This window comes from Leucopleurus acutus (assembly GCF_964270905.1).
Source record: "Leucopleurus acutus genome assembly, chromosome: 20".
Taxonomy (NCBI): Eukaryota; Metazoa; Chordata; class Mammalia; order Artiodactyla; family Delphinidae; genus Leucopleurus; species Leucopleurus acutus.
Window position 1 is genome coordinate 42,749,293 of NC_139162.1, and position 22,634 is coordinate 42,771,926.

Sequence of the window (22,634 nt, forward strand, 5' to 3'; positions counted from 1 at the left end):
TCATTAAAAACATCTACTCTATGTAAATGATCCTAGAAAGTTTAAACTGAACTTGATAGAATGTTCAGTCTTTCAAATTTGACTCAAAGTAGTGATGGTGGTGGGGATATATAGATTTTTGGTTTTGTTCTGGGTTTGTTTGTTTTTCCATTTCTAACTTTCCAGAAGTTTTTGATTATGTGTCCTAAGTTAACTGTCACTTTCTGTGTGTTCTATAGCTGAAGTACACAAGGTTTCAAGACCAGAAAATGAGCAACTCAGAAATGATAGCAAGAGACAAATCGGTAAGTTGTTACTTGGATCTGAAAGCCTGATCCTATGCTTTTCAATAGAGGGAACATTTGAAATGTATGATGCATAATTACTATAAAGAAAGAATAGCAAGGGTTGGTGACTATAAAGGAGTAGCACAGGGGAGTTTCATTGTGGTAACAGACAGTTCTTTATCTTATGGTGGGGGTACTGTGGATCTGTATACGTAGCAAAATGTCATAGAACTGTACGTAACGACATACGAAAAAATGAGAACATCCAAAACTGTTGAAATATGAATATGAGATCTATAGTATAGTTAATTATATTGTGCCAGTGTCCTGGTTTTTCCCGGTTTTTGATAATGTATAATAGATAATCAAGATGTAACTGTTGGAGGGGAAGCTGGGTGATAGGCACATAGGACCACGCTACTTTTATTTCAATTTTTTTTAACCTAATTATTTCAAAAGATTTTTTTTTTTTAAATCACGTGTCTGGAATAAACCCTACTTGATGGCAGGCAGTTGTCTATTGATATATTCTTGAATGTTATCTGCAAGTAGGACTTGTATGTTTATATTTACATTGTTTTATGGCTTTCTCTTTTGTACTGTCTTGTATTTTTTTATGTTTTTGTGTCAGTTTCATGTTAGCATTATAAAATTGTTTTCTATGCTTTTAAGAATGGAATTGGGAGTTCCCTGGTGGCCTAGTGGTTAGGACTCAGTGCTTTCACTGCCATGGCCTGGGTTCAATCCCTGATCAGGGAACTAAAATCCTGCAAGCCGCGTGGCATGGCCAAAAGAAAAAAAAGAATGGAATTATCGGGAACTATATTCAATATCCTGTAATATACCGTAATGGAAAAGAATATGAAAAAGAATATATATAACTGACTCACTTTGCTGTACAACAGAAGTTAACACAGCATTGTAAATCAACTATGCTTCAATAAAATAAATGTTTTAAAAAAGAATTGAATTATCTGTACCTTTAAAATTGAGAAGTTTTCTCATTAACGTTAAGCTCTGGGCTCCTTTTTTTTTTGAAGTAATTATTCAAGGACTTTAACTTTCTTTCATTATTATTGATTTAGTATGATTGTATACTTTCTTTATCTGTTTTGTAATCTATGACATTTACCCCAAATCCATCCATTTTATTCTTTTCAAATTTATTAGCAGAGAATAAATTATAATTATAAACTCTTCCAAATTAAAAAATAAAAGCAGTGTGTGATCTCTTTAATTACATAATAATTGGAAGATGCTCTTTCACTTAATTTTAGAAAGCTAGATACAATTTTAAATGTATAAACACTTTATTTCTTCTGTACATTTTTATATGTTTATGTTTTTATTTGTTGTTTTTTGATGTAGACCATTTTTTTTTTAAGTCTTTATTGAATTTATTACAGTATTGCTTCTGAGTTATGTCTTGGCTTTTTTGGCTATGAGGCATGTGGGATCTTAGCTCCCCAACCAGGGATTGAACCCGAACCCCCTGCACTGGAAGGCAAAGTCTTAACCACTGGACCGCCAGGGAAGTCCCTATATGTATTTTATTTGTGCTGTGTGCCATAGAATTACAGAGGTTTTGGTTTGGTGTACTATGTTTCACTTTTTTTAATTTGGAAAAAGAACCCCTCTCTTCTCAAGATAAAATAATTGCCATGCTTCCATCATTCAAAAATCGTGTAAAGTAGTGCACGCTTTGGCAGCACATATACTAAAATTGGAACAATACGGAGAAGGTTAGCATGGCTCCTGCACAAGGATAACATGCAAATTCGTGAAACACTGCATATTTTAATATAAAAAGAATATGTGTGTATATGTGTGTGTGTGTGTGTGTGTCTATCTGAATCACTTTGCTGTATACCAGAAACTAATACAACATTGTAAATCAACTATACTTCAATTTAAAAAATAAAATATAAATCATGTAAAGCAATAAATAAAATATCTCTCACTGCCCTTCAAAATTTAAGACAGAAATACTGTGCTGTAATTTCTGGCTTTTGGCCAAGACATTTTCAGTAGTAGAGCTGAATATTTAAACATCCTGCTTGTCTAGATTTAAGTGTCTGGATATACTGCTGTGGGTTTTTCAGGTTTGTTTTCTCAAACTTAGACAATTTGCCAAATTTTAGTGAACAGTGAGCACAAACCTGTCTATTACTCTGTAGTCACTTCTGATCTTTATCAGTATGTGTTAAACATTTCACATAATTATAATCATTGAATTCATAGTGCTTTGTGCTCTATATTTTTCTGTTAACCGACATCAAATACTATTCCATGTTTCTCTTTAATTTTTTTCTTCTTAACTGTTCCTCTTGTGTTGGATATTTGGGTTCTCAAGTTTTCACTATAATTTATGCTACTTTGGTATTGCTTTATCATACCTCATAAATCTTGTTATTGTATTAAATTGTAGAGAAAAATAGATACAGGAAGACTTGAAAAATATGGAGCCATTTAGAGGGAGACAGTAAAGGTGAAGCAGGAAGTGGTTGAGACCATGTACGTCTTTCTTTTTTAAAAAATATATAAATTTATTTATTTATTTTTGGCTGCGTTGGGTCTTCATTGCTGCACGCAGGCTTTCTCTAGTTGCAGTGAGCGGGGGCTGCTCTTCATTGCTATTCACGGGTTTCTTATTGCAGTGGCTTCTCTTGTTGTGGAGCATGGGCTCGAGGCGCGTGGGCTTCAGTACTTGTGGCACACGGGCTCAGTAGTTGTGGCTCGTTGGCTCTAGAGCACAGGCTCAGTAGTTGTGGCTCACAGGCTTGGTTCTCCGCGGCATGTGGGATCTTCCCGGACCAGGGATAGAACCCGTGTCCCCTGCATTGGCAGGCAGATTCTTAACCACTGCACCACCAGGGAAGTCCGAGACCATGTACTTCTTGTCTTTTGTGTTATCTTGCAATTTGTGCTGCCAAATGTTCATCTATTTTTCTCACTATAAATCTTGATTTCTATGATCCTTTCCATAAAAGTCTTCCTGAATTTTGAGAACCCAATATATATTTGACATTTTGTAGGTATTAGGGATATAAGAAAAACAAAGTAATTTAGTACAGAAGTCTCCCAAATTGTTTGGTTGTATACTGTATCAGTAGCATGTATGAGTGTAAACCCCATAGATATAAATTTCATGTGTGCCATTTATAAATTTCATGTTTATAAATTTCATGTTTATATATGTGCTCTTCTCAGTCTATTATGTATTAAATGTTTGTGAAACTTCATCTTTTTTATATTAAAAAATACAAATATCGTCATGTGTATGGAGACCTGTAAGCATTTCTCTTGTTGACCGTAAAGACCACAATAATAGCTTCTGCTCTAAACCAGCTTGTTCTTTCTTTATTAATATAGTTCCAGGTGCTCCTTCAGCTCCAAGGAGAGGGCGTGGGGGTCATCGAGGTGGCAGGGGAAGATTTGGTATTCGACGAGATGGTCCAATGAAATTTGAGAAAGACTTTGACTTTGAAAGTGCAAATGCACAATTTAACAAGGAGGAAATCGACAGAGAGTTTCATAATAAACTTAAATTGAAAGGTGAGTTTTTATTTTTCTATTCAAAAAATACTCTTATTTGACTTGTGAATTATGGATGTTTAGTACAAGTCTTGACTTTTATGGTATGTGCTTTTGTTTTTCATTAGAAGATAAACTTGAGAAACAGGAGAAGCCTGTAAATGGTGAAGATAAAGGAGACTCAGGAGTTGACACCCAAAACAGTGAAGGAAATGCAGATGAAGAAGATCCACTTGGACCTAACTGCTATTATGACAAAACTAAATCTTTCTTTGATAATATTTCTTGTGATGATAACAGGTACAGTCTTTTAAGCTGCTCTTATGCTCTTAGGAGGTTGAAGTGTGAAATGAATTCTTATAAATTCACAAAGTTTAATGAATACTTAAAAATATCTAGGGACTGCCCTGGCAGTCCAGTGGTTAAAAATCCGCACTTCCAATGCACGGGTTCAATCCCTGGGTGGGGGGGCCACGGGTTCAATCCCTGGTCGGGGAACCAAGATCCCGTATGCTGCATTGTGTGGCCAAAAAAAAAAAAAATCTAATGACTACAATTGTTTAATGATTTATTTTGCTAAAAGAAAATAATTTATACTAAAATTTTAAATGATATTACTCTTTGAGAAAAATAATCATATACTTTTGTTTGGGGATGCATTCACATTTGAAAATTAGTAAATAAAAATAGAGGCATTCATCTAACACCTAAACACCTTTTACTTTACCCCTCTACAATGTAGTTCAGATGAAGTTTGCTGATACAGTAAAGCTCTGCTATATTGCAGTAAATGTGGATCCAGAAAACTGGTTAATTAAAGGATCCAACATAACAAACTAAGAGTTCCAGGGTTTCTGCTGCCTGATCCTAATTGTCCTCCTGGCTGCAGTTTGGTGCCACCTGGTGGCAGTTTTCTACTTCACTTTAAACGTGGATGGGGATGATTCTGAATCCTCTGATTATCTGGGCTATGGGCCAGCAGCAGCAATTCAGACGCTTCAGGCGTCAGGTTCAGAGGTTGGGCCAGGAGCATACTAGGAACTCAAGGATCTATCCTCCATCTCTTCACATCCTGAGACAGGATTTCCTTTCCTGGCTTTGCCATTTCTTCCTTTGGGGCTGATTGGAGGGTAGAGTCAATTGCCAATCCCATTTATTGGGGCTGTTGTCAGTTTCTTTGTATTATCAACTGCATTTGCAAGAAGCTTAATACCAGTCATATTTTCACATGAATTATAGGAACATATTGCCATGGACAGCTTGTGATGACTTAGATAAGGTGCTTATTTTTATTTGATTCTTAGGAATTACTTAGCCTTAATTTGGGAATCAGTGCTGCATAGTTTTGCTGGAAAATGTTCTTTAAAACTTGATACACTAAAGATTATTTGTTCTCATAATAGAGAACGGAGACCAACCTGGGCTGAAGAAAGAAGATTAAATGCAGAAACATTTGGAATCCCACTTCGTCCAAACCGTGGCCGTGGAGGGTACAGAGGCAGGGGAGGTCTTGGTTTCCGTGGTGGCCGAGGACGTGGTAGCAGCCGAGGTGGTAACTTTGCCACTCCTCGAGGATTTCGTGGTGGATTCAGAGGAGGTCGTGGGGGCAGGGAGTTTGCAGATTTCGAATATAGGGTAAGTATTATTATGTGCTTTGGGGTTGGCTTGCAGTTGTATGAAATTCAAAATGTTTTAAACTCTTATCTATTAGAGGTGAATATTTTTAGGGCATTTGTATAACTTCCATTTGACTTTTCAGTGGAGGATGTACCTGATTAGGATATTTATATAATTTTAAGGAGCAGTAACTTCTTGGTTAATGAATCTAATTCTTTTTTAACTATTTTCTTTTCAGTTGGAGGAAGTAAAGAGATAGAAATGTGATATTCTTTTTTATCTTTCTGTTATAAAACCATGGTTTCAGATTTAATGGACTGGTAAAATTTCTTCCAAAAACCTGTTAAGAGACTGACTTAGGATTAATTTCTTTTCCTTAAAAAAATTTTGTTGTTGTTGGAGGCACAGGGGATCACTAAAAGATATTATACGGTACAGAAAAGAGCCATATTGTATCACCTTTATTTCATATTACAAAGTATGCTTCAATACCAAGAGAATCTAGGAAGAACATATTGAAAGGGGTCTTTAAGTCAGTGTTACTATCCTAGTCATCGATTTTAGGGATAGTGGAGAGGAAAGTATATAATCAAAGAAACGATCAAAATCCTATCATAAAGAAGTCTACTAGGAATTACATAGGGCAGCTAGAGACAAAAAGACCGGGACTTCCCTGGTGGCACAGTGGTTAAGAATCCGCCTGCCAGTGCAGGGGACATGGGTTTGAGCCCTGGTCTGGGAAGATCCCACATGCTGCGGAGCAACTAAGCCCGTGCGCCACAACTACTGAGCCTGCATACCACAACTACTGAAGCCCACACACCCTAGAGCCCTGCTCTGCAGCAAGAGAAGCCACCGCAGTGAGAAACCCATGCACTGCAATAAAGAGTAGACCCTGCTCGCTGCAACTAGAGAAAGCCTGTGCACAGCAACAAAGACCCAAAGCAGCCAAAAATAAATTTTAAAAAAAATTAAAAAAAAAAAAGAAAAGGAAAAGAAACAAAAAGATCTACTAGCAGGAATTCCATTATTCAGTATTTAAAAGTGGTCATTGTTGAGATCCCTCTTGAAGGGTCATTGTTAGTGGCTTTTGGATCTGTTCTATTAATTTTGATGCCTTTAATATTGTGTCATCACAGCCAAGGCTGCTGAAAATTAGCCTCAAGTCGTTAGCTCAGGATACCCAGCCACAGTAGATGCAGCCTGATGTAGCTTCAGCACTTCTAACTTGCAAAATGGCCATTCCAGCTAGGGGACTGTGTCTTAGGAACTACAGAACTCCTCTTCCTTGCCACTATTACTCCTCTTGAGGTTGCCAGTGACCTTTGCTTATAGAATTCAGTAGCCTTTTCACAAATATTTGCCCTTAACTACTCTGCAATATTTGACACTGATAACTGCCTACCCAACGTGGAGTCTTTCTTCCTGCTTTTTGTTTTTTTAACACTTTTGATATTTTTCTCTTTATAAAAATAACGTATGTTCCTTAACACAGCCTATAAGGTGCTTCATGATCTGCCTGTTTCTCCAGATGAGAGGTCTAGTACTTGCTCTAGATCTTGTTGCCAGTGGGACTGCCCTTTTCTTCATTCATTCTGCTACACATATGTGGGTCTTCTTGCTCTTGTTTAGTGCCAAGCTTATTCCTATCTCACGACCTTTTTACCCATTCCTTCTGCCTGCAATGTTCAGTTTGCTCCATTGTGTTCATGTTTGCACTCTAGCATAGGCTCGAGCTTTCCCTCTCTCCTCTCCTGCAGCAACTTCCCCCTCCCCTTTCTGAGCTTGTCTATTCATAGCTTCTAATCAGTTTTTCAACTTGGACCTTGTATGCTTTCACTTACATTTTTCTATATTTACTTGCATTGTGTCCTGTGATCAACTTAAACTTAACCTTCCTCAGAATGTCCTCATCATCTTCTCACTTTCCCATCATCTCAGTTTGGTATTCTTTTGTCTCCCAGGCTGTGGAGGTATCCATGATCATGGGCCATTTCCACATCACCACGTTCATTCCTTTGAGGCGTTTCTGCCAACTACCATAATAACCCACTGATTGGTGTTTAGACCTTCAGTTTCTCTTTACCTCACTTCAGGCATATCAGCTACCTGTTGAAGAACGTGTGGCAACTCCTGTTGAAGACCACATTGAGTCAGCTTGGTTTGAGAAAAAGTACGTTTAAATTAGACCTTGATCCTGATGAGAATTTTAGTAATTTTTGCTAGTATGACCTCAGTTGAGTTGTTAAACCTTTCTGGCCCTCAGTTTTGCACAGTTTTATTTCAGACACACCATTAAAGTCTCAGAGTTGGAAAGCATCTGAGAGTTGTGACCTCCTGGCCAAACCAAACACCTCTTCTGTTGGTATCCTTTATGAGGGCTGGGAACTTATTACACTTTCTAAGAGCATCCATCCCACCCCAAGGGTGCTCTAATTATTAGGATTTCACAGAGACACACATAATTTGAAAAAATCTTTTTCCCTCTACCTTCTAAACTTATTAGTTTAACTCTATCCTTGTCTATACACAGAATATATACTCTTCTTCGTAATGATTTTTCATATATTTGAAAAAATTAGCTGTCATGTTGTGTAAGACTGGATCATTAATTCCCTTTATCTGAGCAGTCATCAGTACACCTTTGAGTAACCCCTGTGTGCATAGAATATGCACTTATTAATGCAAACCTTCGTTTTGAGGCCGTGTCTCACTGTTCAGCCATTTTGAGCCTTTAGTTAAAACTCCTATCATATATATTGTAGAATTAGAATGCATTGTAGAGGTTGTCTGCATGAGTCTTTATCCGCACTAATGTATCCCTGACAGATAGTTCAACCTCTGCTTGGGTGTTTCAAGGAGTGATAGATTCACTAGACCTCAGGCTGATGGCTAGAAGGTTCTAATGTGACGTTGCACTGCCTGCTCGTTTTACTCTGTAAGGGTCCCACTGGATATATCCAGCCCCATTTATTATTACCCTTTAACCTGTCCGATTCAAGCAGTTGACTCATGGTCATCTCTTATACACACTGCTTGATTCCAACTCTGACTTCATTCATTTACCAAATATATTGAATTCTTCGCATATGCCAAGCTCTATGCTGGACATTGGTGGTAACAAAACACATGCAGTCCCAGCTTTCTTGATGTTTATGGTCCAGTGGGAAGACAGACCCAGCTGAAAGACAGGGGCTTCCTTTCAGTCTTGCCTAAGGTTTGCTCTATCCTTAGAAACTTCTCTTCCTTCCTCCACTGATTTCTTCCTTTTCTGACCTCCTGTGGTATCTGCTTTCATCACCACACATTTTACGTATACTTATATTCCCTATTTCATGTGTTTTGTTTTGTTCTGCATCGCCAACTAGATGGGAGCCTCTTGGCATTAGTGAATATGTATTTTACTTTTCTTTCCACCAGAACACCTATCTCAGCATGGAGCCATAGTGGGCTTGAAGTAAGTACTTAGCATGTTGATTAGGAATAAGTTACTTCAGTGAGGCTGAAGGTCCATCAGTGTGGCTAGCCATTGCTTGTCCATTCCAAAGTTGAATGATCTTCTGTCTGCCACTAGATCCCGGACCTTCTCAGCAGCCTGTTCCTTCTAAATCATAGCATCTGGCACCTTTAAAGGTGGAAGTAGTGATTGACCACTATTACATAAAGGAAATTTACCTTCTAAGATTATACTTGTTTCTGAAGCATCTAATACTTCTCAGAGATGAAGTACAGTGGCATTTGCAGCAGCCTTCATGTAATGGGTTAGCTTTGTTCTTTATGCTCTACTGACATGAACATTATAAGCAGATCTGGTTGTTTAATGAAAACATGGGTGATAGGATCATATATTTTTTTTTAGAACTCCTTAGAAATATCAGTCAAACTAGAACTTCTCTCCCACCCTACTGCAATAGATAGTTAGGAAACCAAGGACCCAGAGGAGTTAACTCTCTTGATCTAGGTATAAGCTTAGCCAAAATTTACTCTTCGGCTTCTGAGTTTTCCTTAGGATAATGTTAGAAACATAAACTTGTGGTGAGTTTGGTCCTATGGTGCTTTTTCTTTTCTTTCTTTTTTGGGGGCTGGGAGATCAGGCTGGGGCTAATGAGAGAGTGGCCCACTCCTATTTTATACGCTGCTGCTAAGGAGGTTAAGCTGCCATGGTGGGTGAGACAGGTTGCCTTTCATTTGAGTCTGTGTTTCTTCAGAGAGGGTCCAGAGACAACAAGGTATCTGAAATGACTCAGCATGGTACTCTCTCCCTTTCCCCTTTTATTTTCTCCTTTCCTTCCTGCTACTTCTCTGTTTCCTTCTCCCCTTTCCCTCCCTCTTTCCCTTTCTATCTCGCTTTCTTTTTTTACCTTTCAGAAAATCACAGCTTTTGAACCCTAAAAGGTCTGGATTGATCATACAGCTTTCTGAAAGGTAAAAAAAAACACAGGGCATGTGAAGGTTGGCATTGGTGGGGGACAGACATCAGGATCATCTTCAGCTTACTTCTTTCTGTATCAACTTACACCATGCCGTTTGTATTCTAATTTAATAACATTGTACAAATGGTTTGGTGTTGTATACACAGATAAAATTAAGTTTTTAACATAGGCAGTGTGTATTTCTAACAGTCAGGGTGAGAATCAGCAGTAAAAATCAGGTAGCAACTAGTAGCAGCTAGTTGGTAGCAACTAGTCCTGAGGAAAAGAGAAGCCCTTGGCTCTGTGTACAGGCATTTGGTTTAGGATTAATCTCACTGGAAAGCTAGAGGCTCCTTGAGATTTTTATTGCTTTCTCCCTGGTTGCTTTTGAAAACATTTCCCAGGCAGCGCTCTGATTTTCAGAACTTATTTCAGATTTAAAAGTCGTCCTTTTAAAATGAATTTCCAAATCATTGCTTTCTCCTGACATGAAACTGTGGAGAAGAGAAATGTTATTTTACCACCTGGATATTTTATTGCATAGTAAAGATATCAAAGACTCGGGAATTTTATTTATCTTCTTCCAAAAAATGTTGTCAGTTGTATTTGATGAGTTTGACTACTATGATGAAGGCTTAATTTTTTTTTAAATTATTAGGACAGCACCAAAGGTAGTAGGGTGTGCCTATATCTTAGCAGGGGGCCTTCTTGCTAGGACAAGCCCACAGCACCACTGCTTTAACCTCTACTAACTGGAAAATACACTTAACAAATAATGAGCTACTGCTGGGTATGTAAGTTATAAAAAGTGTTTCCTGGAAATCAGTGAAACGAGTTTATACATGAAAGTAAGAGGAGGATATATTTAAAGGTTATGAAAAATATACTTAAAATAAAGCAAATTTAAAAGAAATACTTATTAATAAACCCCAATAGTTTGAAACATGAGCTAATTTTTTTTTTCCTTTTTAGAAAGACAACAAAGTTGCTGCATAGTCTGCAAACAAGTCTTTGAAAATAGATGGATTTTTAGCTCTTCGTGGTCCTGAGAATTGGTTTCAGTCTTTGAGAAGAATGAAAAAGTGAATTTGCTGTATATTTGTCACCAGCACTGGGTTTTTGTTTGTTTGTTTGTTTGTTTTTCTGCTTAATTTCAAAGATACAATACAGTTAATTTTGGGGGTGGGAGGGAAGGCTCATCTTAATAAATGAGCATTAAATATATTTGGAATAGCAGAAGGTTAAGTAATTTCTTATGTATAGTTAAACTAAAGCAGTACTCCAGTGGAACTTATAAGTATTTTTTCATCACTGAAAGGATTTTTCTTATCACTAAATTGTATTTGGCAATTATTGTGAGTTGCCTGCAGATAGGGCCGTGTTACTGTTTTGAGCCACAGAAGGAAGGGTCTGTGTGTCTATGTGTCTGTGTGTCTGTCTATATCTTTCTTTTTCTTTCTTTCTTTCTTTCTTTTTTTGGAAATCCTGTAATAACCCTTCTGAGGTAGCTTATTTCGTCAATTAATTAGGGTGCTGGATGGTAGAGAATTTTGTCAGTCAACTATGTACACACAGTAAATACTGTTTCTTAGGCAAAGGTAACTTTTTTATATAGTTGTAAAATTCCATTATATTCCATTGCCAAAGAAACATTAAGAACTTTGTATAGCTGTATAAAAAGCAACTAATTTTTTAAAGAATAAACATTTTAAAGTCAGCAAACATACTGTGTCCTTGCAGAAGTTGATGTGCTGAGGAGCAGAAGTATGGGTGGGTCTTTTTTTCATAGCTTTTCAGGCTTAAGATTGTTGATTTTGATTTTTTTTTTAAATGTTTGGAACGTAAATGAAGATTTGATACATTCTTTCATTATCTAAAAAGGGTAAATTACTTATGCTCATTGTAAGAACTTTATTTTGTAGCAAATGGCATATCACAGGATTTATCCACATAATAGATATTTTCAGTATACAAATGTAAATAATCATAGATAAGAATGTACTTAGCTGTATTTTCAAATAAGTAACCCCCCCCTTTTTTAAGACAATAAAACTAGGTGTCAATTAACCTGTTCTTCCTGATATGCCTGGAGTTTTGTTGTGATACCTTGACTCTTTCCATTATATTTCAAGATGATTCAGAGTGTTAGAAATTATTTTGGCAACCTATAAGATATCATAACACTGGTCCTTAGGCCTGTGACCCACAAATGACTCAGTATAGAGTTAATTGCTAAAATTATTAGTAAATCTTTTTGATATTTTAAGCTATAGTGGAAAAAAAAATCTGGCCACTTTGTGTTTTTATGAAGGCCGTGGAATAAAGGGATCCAAAGATTAAATATTTTTATCTATTTTGATTTTTGTTAACTTTCTCCTTAAAATATTCAGTAGTGATAAAGATATGGAAAATTGCACTGTAGGAGAATTGGAGTATATAAAGGCGGTTGATAATTTTAATTTTATATCTTTTGTGTAGCTCTACAAGAAAATGTTTTGTAATTTGGTTTCATTATTAAGGTCCAGTACTTGGCAGCCATAGTTTAGATAACATTGTTTAATACTGTTTGCTCGCATGTTAACAACAAAATCTTTTGGAGGACCCATAAGTCATGGCATTGAACACATTTCTGAGGCATTCTGAACATCAAAGCAAGTGCTATGGCAATACCTGTGTAGACTATTAGAGATGTCCTGGGCTGATTTGAAAAAAAAAAAACAAAAAAACCCTGTAAATACCAGTTCTACACGCTCTGAAAGTATGAATTCATGCATTTTCCAAGCCCTCTGCGTCATTGACTAGGGCATTTGGTACCCCAGTAATAACCGGCAGCGTGACATACCTGCAGTGCACCTTACAATATTAAAAAGGTTTTTAATTCTAAGACAGAATAAAACTGTTCAATAAAAAATGTTCGTCAAAGTTCTTTCTCCTTAAACACTAATATTTTCTTACAGTAGAAAGAAGTATAGTGAAGGGCATCTTTAACATGTAACAATGGAATTATGGTCATGTTTATATTCCCTAAAATAGCTAAATTAATTTGTTTTCCTAGGATTTATACAGTGTTGTGTTTAAAGCTGGAAGCCCTTTCTCCCCCTCCTAGAGTACAGACAGCTCCTGAGTTACAATCCATGACATGAGGAGACTAAGCCAACCAGGCACAGGCCAAGCTGGAAACCTTAGGCTAGAATGCACCCTCTGTGGGCAAGCACATGCAGAAGGCAAAAAAGGGAAGGGCTGATTCCGCTGAAACTTGTCTCTGGATAGACCATTTCTCCTTCCAAAAGCACGACTTAATGTGAGGGGTAGGGAGAGTGGTCAGGAATGTTAATTCAGCTCAATGGATCTTAATCAGGGGTGAACTGCCATCCAGGGAGCATTTAGGAATGAGAAAGCAGGTGTTTTGGTTATCACAATGACTCGGGGACCACCACTGGCATTTAAGAGTAAGGGCCAGGATGGTAAATGTTCTGTGCTATGCTAGACAGCGCCATAATTGATTATGTAGCCCAAGTGCAGCAGTGACCCTTCCACTTTGAGAAATACTGACTAAAGTCCCTCTACATGGAAAGACAATGAGTGGGGAATTAATTTTTCCCAAAAAATTTTTAATAAAACTTTACTAAAGAATCTTTACATGGTATATGAAAGGAAAAGGACCTTACTTGCAGGAGTACTGTCAACATTTTGGAAACTCATTTATCATCACATAGGAATTACCATTTCATCCTGTTCTCTGTCAGTAGTTCATAAATCTCATACCAGAAGCACCTGAGGAGCATTTTTTATTTTTTATTATTTTTTTTTTTTGAGGAGCATTTTTTAAAGTACAAATTCCCATGCCCCACGCTTGGAGAGTCTGATTCTGAAGTTCTGCAGTGAAACCTGGGAATCTGCCTAAGTCCCACAGGTAGTTCTGATCAGCCAGGTTTAGAAAGCCAATTTTAAAACATCACAGCTGACTCATCTAATCTAGCCCCCCTCCTTGTAAGGGTCTTGGTGATGTTTCCATGTAGAACTATTTTATCATTTCTCTGTCCTCCCAAATTCAGTATATCTAAGTTGTGACTCCAGCATGAAGAGTGGGAAAGAACTAAATGGAGCAGGGGTGCATTTCTGCAGGATAGAATCTAAGGGGAAACAGGAAGGTTGAGACTTGTTTCCTCTAGGGTTTGGCTGCTTTGAGTACCGAGGCTCCGTTCCTAGCATATAGGAAATGAGTGTGTGTTGTTTCTGTGTCTCAGTTTTACATAGTTTTTGTCCCTGTCTCCATGGGTTGTCAGTCTGAAAGAAAAGCTGCTCTTTCTGCACAGCCCTGTGGTAATAGCTCACATCTGATCGTGTCTGGATTCATTGTTACAGGATCCCCCTGCCCTATTAGTTCAGAGACTAAAAGCTGGTTTAAGTAGTGACAGTGGGGAGTGTCACAGAATAAAGTAATGAAGGCGAGTGAGCTCTTAGAGGAGCTCAGATGTCAACCAGTTTGCTTAGTTTACCTCCTTTGACTGTGATTTTAAAAGATGACAAGTATGAGTACAATTGGAATCAAACTTAAGGAAGTAAAGTAGCACCGTTAATCTCTGAATCTGGGTGTGCTTAATGGGGATTTGCTCAGAGCAGGCTGCCTTCGCTTCTCCCAGTATAGAGACACTGGGACAACTTCTTGGCATAGGAGCTAGTCAGGTGAGGGAAGTAAGGGAGAGTGTAGCTTTGAGCAGCAGAGACCTGGAGGCCAGCAGCAGTCTGTCGGCCAGCTAGTGTGTACACTGGGAAGCTGAAGATGCAGGTCCCAGGCCCTGCTGTTGTGGGGGTCAAACCAACCTCCTGAGGAGGAGTGACGCAGACGTTTTTATCCTGTTTTTCAAAGCCACGGTTAGTAAAAGCGAGCTTGTGGTTTTTGAGACAGTTTGAAATCTGGCTCCAAGAGCACATGATGAGACTATGAATCTAATGTGGTTTGTTCTCAGTGATGGTGCCAAGCTGTGCCCGTTATATGGGTGTTCTTTAAATTCCAGTTCGGTTCGTATTTTAACAGACTTGGCTGACTGATAAAAGTGTTTTCACGTTTAGCTCATAAACATATCAAAACCAACCTGAATCTGATTCTAGTTCATAATGAATGTTGATTTTTAGGGAAATGCTTTAAAATGCACTGGTGTCTGTATTGTGGTTTATAAAGAAACAAAGCAGCTCTGTGAGGCCAAAGCATATTTCAGCTTAATAATAAGGCTTTCATAGAGTGACTCATAGTTTAGGTGCACAGAAACAACTGAGAGCGGCCAGCAAGGAGCTCATGGCCCAGAAAGTCTTGCCTTTGCCTCTAAACTTGAAGAGCAGCCTGGGAGTGGAAGAGCAGAGAGCCAAGAATGCCAGTTTGAGGAAGTGTGAGAAGCCTGGGCCAAGGCGAGATTGTAATGAATTCCAGTGAATGGTTTACAGTCATCCCAGCACAGAGAACAGGAACGTGTTTACTAGATGTCTGGAGTGTGCTTCTGTTATCCTGGTACTCACTTAATCCTTATAATCCTCGGGTGCTGGCCTCACACAGGATTGTTGATGAGAATGCAAATCCCAACATTGCAGTTCAGGATTTTGCTTGTGCTGAAATTGTTTTGTAAATTTCTTTTAATGGGTTAGTTGGGTGACAGTTATCCCTTACTCCATTCCCCAGTGTTTAATAGCATTTCTTTTGTCCCAGAATGGGTTTTGGAGCTTTGCAGATTTCAGTTTACAGAGGAATGAGGTATAGTTTCATTTTTGTATAAGTAATACACTGTAAAAAGGATATGGGCAGTATAGAAGATGGTTTTTAAAAATAGATAAATAAAAGAAGAAAGAAAATCTACCATCCTACCATTCAGGGCTAACTATTGGTAACACTGTTTGGCTATATATTCAACCTGGCATTGTTCTGTACTGGCATGTGCTTTTCAGCAAAAATAGATTCATAGTATACATACTATTGTGAAACTTGCTTTTTTCACTTCGTGTATTGAGTAGCACTGTTTTGTTTTAAAGTATGATTATGCACACAGAAAAGCACACATATCATGATTACTTATGTAAACAGTACCCAGAAGCCCCCTTAAAACTCCCTTCCAGGGGTTTCCCTGGTGGCGCAGTGGTTGAGAGTCCGCCTGCCGATGCAGGGGACACGGGTTCGTGCCCCAGTCCGGGAGGATCCCACATGCCGTAGAGCGGCTGGGCCCCTGAGCCATGGCCGCCGAGCCTGTGCGTCTGGAGCCTGTGCTCCGCAACAGGAGAGGCCACAACAGTGTGAGGCCCGCGTACCGCAAAAAAAAAAAACTCCCTTCCGGTAGCCCCCACCGCCTCAAGGGTAACCACTATCCTGACTTCTAACAGCTTAGATTGCTTTTGCTTGTGTTTGTTCTTTACATAAATGGAATTAAACAGCATATATGCTTTTGTGCTTAGCTTCTTTGCTCAACGTTGTGTTTGTGAGATTCATCCATATTGTTGCATTTGGCTGCGGACCGTTCGTTTTCGTTGCAGTATAGTATTCCATTGTGTTAACAGACCATGATTTATCCATTCTGCTGTTGATACCGCATTTGCATCATTTCTAGCTTTGGGCTGTTAAAAAAATGCTGGCACAGTTTTTTCCTCCACAAGAGAAGCTGAAGTTAGAGTGGGTAAGAGGAACGCGGACTTTGAATATTGTGAAAGACAGTAGTGCCCAGCTATGGAGCTGTTCCACACTAGTGTGCTGCTGCAAGGAATTTGTAACTAAGAAAAAAGTACTAGCAAACCATGATGTGCTGTAGGTGTAGACATAGGTATGTATATTAGAGCAGATGCAGGGTTAATCCTCCTCTGTGGGCCTAGCCTTTTCCCGAAGGACGCTGCTCCACCTACCACCCTTCCCAGTGGCAGCACTGGAGTATTTCTTGCCCTGCAAACTATGTTCAGGATGTAGACTTGGTGTCCTTGCTCCCTCCCTTTCTGATAAAACCCCTACTTACTCCATTCAGGCTTATGTGATCCTCTCACTCTCCTGGTTACCTGATTACTCCCATCTTAGAAAAATTATTCCTGCCTTTCTCTTCCTCTATACCTCCATCCTTCCATATGACGTCATCTGTGTGGCTTACCCATCTGTGTTGGGAGTCCCCAAGATAATCATACTGATGGCGATGATTCTTACAGCACAAAGATGCAAAGCAAAATTGAGCAAAGGAAAGGGTGTATGGGCGAAGTCTAGAGTGAACCAGGCTCAGACTTTCAGAGGGGACTTTGAAAGTGGTGTCACAGAGTATGTACTTCGTTCCCCCAGCAAAGAATTGTTCCAACATGTGTGGAATGTTGTCTACCAGGGAAGCTCATCAGCGGCTGAGGGCCCAGGGTTTTGATCGGGGTCTGGTTATTTAGGCATCTTCTGTGTGGCACATACTAAAATCCCAGACTCCCAGAAGTAAAGCACAAATACACATCATTGACTGTACAGTTTAGGCACAGTGAGCCACTCTTATCAGTTCTGGGAATGATGGAAACCCTCCTCAAGTCCTAGTTTCCAGATGTCAGCCAAGGGCCAAACTTGTAAGCAGTCTTTATAAAGGATAGGAGTCAGGCCTGCTGTGTTAACTTTCCTGGACCCATCCTACACCCTGGCCCCTGTTCCTTTCCCTGTGACCTTTTCTTCTCACCTCCTCCCACCCAAACCTGTAGACACACCTGGACCTTGTCTATCAACCTCAACTGCATCATCTCTGAATCATGGATTTAGACACCCTACGCTTTGATCCTCCAACTGGCTTGCTCAAGAAATAATAAATAAGTACACACACATAGAGTGACCTAACCACTCCTTTGGTCAGTAACTGCTTTTAGCTTGGTGCAGACCCCCAGGTCAGGAATCTTTCTACTTTGGATTCGTTAGCTTCCATCTTCTACTTTCCCTACCACCATCTCCAACCAGCCTAGACTCCTTGAACTATCATTATCTTACAAATAACCTTAAACTCCCTTGCACCTCTTTGAGCTTTTTGTGCTCTTGTTTAGAGACACTTCAACCCTGAAAGCATCCAACCACCCACATGGTCAGTGTTCACTCGGAGGGTTGTGTCCTGCAGGAGAGAATCACAATTGAATACATTAGTACCACTGTAAATCTGATTACTGCTCTCTCCTGGCCCTCAACATTGCCAGCAAAACTTAGTACTTTTCTGTAATCACCTCTCTGTAGTCAGCAAATGGCCCTGCTATCCATTTCAAAGAGAACTAGAAGACATTGGATGGAAACTGCCTCAGGCACTTACCACACTCTCTAACATATGCATCCAGCCTTTTCCTGGCTGTCCTTTAAAAACAGAAAATATCACGTGTCAAAAAACTGCTTGTGCTCTGGCTCCCTAATTCCCACCGTTCCCGTTACTGAATTACCTCTTTCTCTGTGTCTTGAACTTCTTCCTTGATAAAGGATCCTTTCCATTCGCATTTAATTATAATGCTAGCATATTATATAGCATATTAATGTGTTAGTATTCATATATTTATATATACAGGCGTAACTTGGAGATATTGCGGGTTTAGATCAAGACCCCAGTAAAGCAAATATCACAATAAAGTGAGTCTCACGAATTTTTTTCTTTCCTAGTATATATAAAGTTAGATTTACACTGTACTTTTGTCTATTAAATGTGCAATAATAGCATTATGCCTACAAAACAGTGTACGTACCTTTATTTTAAAATAATGCTGTTGGGAAAATGGTGCCGATAGACTTGCTTGATGCAGGGTTGCCACAGAACTTCCCATTTGTAAAAAATGCAATATCTGCAAAGCACAATAAAACGAAGTATGCCTATAATTGTAACTATGTAGCATTTATTATGTTAGACTTTTTTTTAAGAAAATTATCCTTGAATCCTACATCCTACCAGTTCCTCCTTAGCTCTTGAACTATCTAGATGCCTGATCTCCCTTTCACTTCTTAACCCACTTGTTCTACTTCATACACCGCTAAAACAGTTCTTGGTAAGGTCACTAATGATCTCCAGTGAGCCTTTCAGAGTTTTCCTCTCTTACTTGTTTTACAGAAGCATTCCATGCAGTCTGCCTCTCCCTTCTCAAAATACTCTTGTCTTCCTGGCTGCCAGATCCTCGGTCTGCCCAATTCTAATTCGTCAGTCACCTCATTTTGAAATAATAATGTTCCTCAGGGTTCAACTTTAGCTTTTTTTCCTTCTCCCCGCTGCTCCCCACACACAACACTACCACAAATTATGCAGTGGAGTTTCCCACATTTGGGAAAATCACAGGGGTCAGCACATCCGGAAAAGCCTCACCCTGGGAAAACCAACTTCGTGATCTTGTTACCTCTCCTGCCAGATAAGTTTGCTTTTTTCCCCCCCTCTTTTTAAGCTGCATACTCTCTCCGGCCTTAACTACATGGAGTTATTCTCACATTCACTTATCTAGCACAGATCTTTTCTGAGTCTGGATCTGACTTTTCCTTTGGCCGAGCCTCAAGGCTTGTGGAATCTTAGTTCCCCGACCAGGGATTGAACCTGGGGCCACAGCAGTGAAAGCACTGAGTCCTAACCACTGGACCGCCAGGGAAGTCCCTGGATCTGACTTCTTGATACCTGTGCTTGAAGGTCTTATAGTAGCCTCTCAAATGTAATGTTCCCCAAACTGAAGTGATGATCTTCCCTCTGCTTTTCTTCCAGTGTTCTTGATCCAGTTATGTAGTAACACCACCTACTAACCCGACTGTGCTGGAAATGTGGAGATCACCTTTGACACTCCGTTTATCTTCAGTTCTGCACCAGCTTCATGCCTGTTAACCAACTTCTATCAATTCTTTCTCTTTTTTTTTTAACTTTTATTTTATTTTATTTATTTATTTTTAGCTGCGTCAGGTCTTAATTGTGGCACGTGGGATCTTTCGTTGTGGCGCGCAGGCTTCTTCCTGGTTGTAGCACACAGGCTCCAGAGCGCGCGGGCTCAGTAGTTGTGGCACGTGGGCTTAGTTGCCCGACCAGGGATCAAACCTGCATCCCTTGCATTGGAAGCCCCTGGGAAGTCCCAAATTCTACTTTCTCAATATATCTAATACCTCTTTTATTTTTAAAACGTTTAATTATTTTGGTAAGAGATGTGTATGCATGTATTTTAATCTAAATGCTTCACAAAGGCTTATAATGAAAGCCCTCAGTCATGCTAACAATCAATCATCTCTTGCTACCCCTATTCTTTTGTTTTTAGTTTTACTGATTTTCTGTGGAAAAGGGGAAACTATTTATTCAACAAATCTTTATTGAGCCCTTATGTAGAAGAGATATAGTTCATTTGCAGGGTAAGCAACAGTGAACAAAATAAACCTTGGAGCTTGTATTCTGGGAGGAGAGAAATGAGTAAAATTTATATAAAGTATGTTAAGAAGACGCTTAAGGGACTAGTGGTTAGGACTCTGCGCTGTCACTGCAGGGGCCCTGGTTCAGTCCCTGGTCGGGAACTAGGATCCTGCAAGCTGTGTAGTGTGGCCAAAAAAAAGATGCTTAAGTTCTATGGAGAAAAAGCCAAGAAGCGGGGGACAAGAAGGGGTGTGTGGGCTTGAGGGTGGATTGCTGCGTGAATTTAAAATAGGTTAGGAAGCTGACATTTGAGAAATGACTCAAGAAGCTGATTGGATGTTCAAGCAGAAGAAATTTTAGCTGCAAAGACCCTGAAGCAGGAGTGAACCTAGTATTGCTGGAGTGGAGTGAGGGAGGAGAGGCTTGTAGAGTGTGAGGTTAGAGTGTCAGTGGAGGCTGGACAGGGAAGGAATAGTGGAGTCCACTGTAATGATTTTCATTTGTTCCGAGATGGGAAGCAATTGTAGGGTTTTGAATGGAAGAGTGACAATCTGACTTACATTTTAAAAGATTCTCTGGGACTTCCCTGGTGGTCCGGTGGGTAAGACTCCGCACTCCCAATGCAGGGGGCCCAGGTTTGATCTCTGGTTGAGGAACTAGATCCCGCATGCATGCCGCAACTAAGAAGCCCGCATGCCGCAACTAAGAAGCCTGCATGCCACAACTAAGAGTCTGCATGCCGCAACGAAGATCCTGTGTGCTGCAACTAAGACCTGGTGCAGCCAAAATAAATAAATAAATATTTTTAAAAAATCATCATCATCATCTCTGGGGAATTCCCTGGTGGTCCAATGGTTAGGACTCAGCACTTTCACTGCTGTGGGTCTGGGTTCAGTCCCTGGGTGAGGAACTAAGATCCCGCAATCCTCGAGGTGCAGCCCCCCCAAAAAAATTGACACTTCTGCTACAACTGTCAGTGAATCTCTTCCAAATGCACATCTTTGGATTTAAAATAAATAAATTTTAAAAAATAAAAAGAATCTCTGGCTGCTGTGTTGAGAATAAATTAGTAGGGAGGCTAGTTAGGAAGCCAGTGCAGTAGCCCGGAGTGGTTCTCCCTGCTCCCTGATAGTTAGAACATAATAGCCTAGCCTTCCAGTACTGAATCTGCTGCAGAGGCCTTTGTGGTTTGGTCTCCTCAGTGGATTGTTCCTCTGGCTGAGGCTTTAATGTATGCATTCAAACAGTTAAAAAATAATTTAATAGGATTTCCAATGAAAAGCTGCTTCCCTTTTCTCACTGTCCCTCAGACCTACAGTTACCCTCTTCACATGGAGCCAGGTTGTTTCCAAATTTTGCTAGTCCAAGCAGTGCTGGAATGACCCTTCATGAGTCATTTCACAAATAGATGACTGTATCTGTAAGATAAACTAATAACTGGAGATTCTGGATAACTGGAGACATAACTTCATAATTCTAATAAATATTCCTATGTCCCTTTTGATAGAGATTATAGCAATTTACACTTCACCTGGTTTTTCAGGGTGCTTATTACCCTATATGGTCACCAGTACAGCATTAGCAAACTTTTGAGTACGTTTGCCAGTCTGATGAACGAAAAGTATTATTTCAGTACCCTGTGCATTTCACTTTGAGGGAGGTTGAACATTGTTAAATGAGTTTGGTATTAATATTTCCTTTTCTGTGAACTTTGTATAAATATTCTTTATTTGTCTCCTCTGATGTTAGTGTTCTTGGTTATTTACAGGAGCTCTTTTTTTTATTAAGGGAAAAAAGTTTTTCTTTAATTCAATAATACCTGTGCATAGTTACTACAAATGAAACAAAATAGTATAGAGTTTGTCTCCTTCTCTTCCTTAAAGACAAATACTATTAACAGTTTATCTGTATTCTTCCAGAAAGTGTCCCTCTCCAGATCGTGTGTGTATATATGTGTGCGCACCATACCCACGTCCCCCCTTTGGTTAATGTGTCAGTAGGAAGAGCCTGTGTGAACTGTTCTTTACTTTGTTATTTTCATGTGTTTATCAACTACGGACCTCCTGATATATAGATTTACTCTCTTAATTCCCCCCATACACACACACAGAAATTCACACATCCTTGCTCTGTATCCTCTTAATATACTTACTGTAACACTTAATTGCGGCTAGGAATACTCATTACAACTAAGTAAATAATTTTTATGGATGAGCCAAGTAGTACAAACCCTGCCTGTGTTTCCTTTTTACAGAATGTTTTATTCTTCCCGCTACCAAAAATTGCCTTTTTTTTCACATGTTGATTGACTTTAAAAGCTGAAAACCAATAATATTCTGATATGATTTTATAAGAATTCTTCTGCACAGAGCCAAGTGATATGCCTTCTCTACAGTTCTAGAACCATAAATACTGTACCTTTCAAAAATATATATTACTATGATCAAGATTAAATAGATTGTCTTTTTCTGGATACCATCAGTTTC

The 22,634-nt window shown here is 39.2% G+C and overlaps 1 protein-coding gene across 5 annotated transcripts in view; it reads left to right on the top strand.

Annotated features, from left to right (window-relative positions):
• Positions 1-22,634, top strand: part of LSM14A (LSM14A mRNA processing body assembly factor) — a 113,477-nt gene that overhangs the window by 43,618 nt on the left and 47,225 nt on the right. Inside the window, exons 5-10 of one of the 5 annotated variants that reach the window (XM_082863115.1) lie at positions 219-284; positions 3,639-3,821; positions 3,929-4,100; positions 5,204-5,435; positions 7,514-7,590; positions 10,802-13,484. In XM_082863115.1, coding sequence (XP_082719241.1) covers positions 219-284; positions 3,639-3,821; positions 3,929-4,100; positions 5,204-5,435; positions 7,514-7,590; positions 10,802-10,844 — 773 coding nt within the window. In that variant the 3' untranslated portion in view covers positions 10,845-13,484. Of the gene's footprint in view, positions 1-218; positions 285-3,638; positions 3,822-3,928; positions 4,101-5,203; positions 5,436-7,513; positions 7,591-10,801; positions 13,485-22,634 lie in introns of those variants that run through there. The other 4 variants (XM_082863112.1, XM_082863116.1, XM_082863113.1 and 1 more) reach the window with 4 other exon arrangements.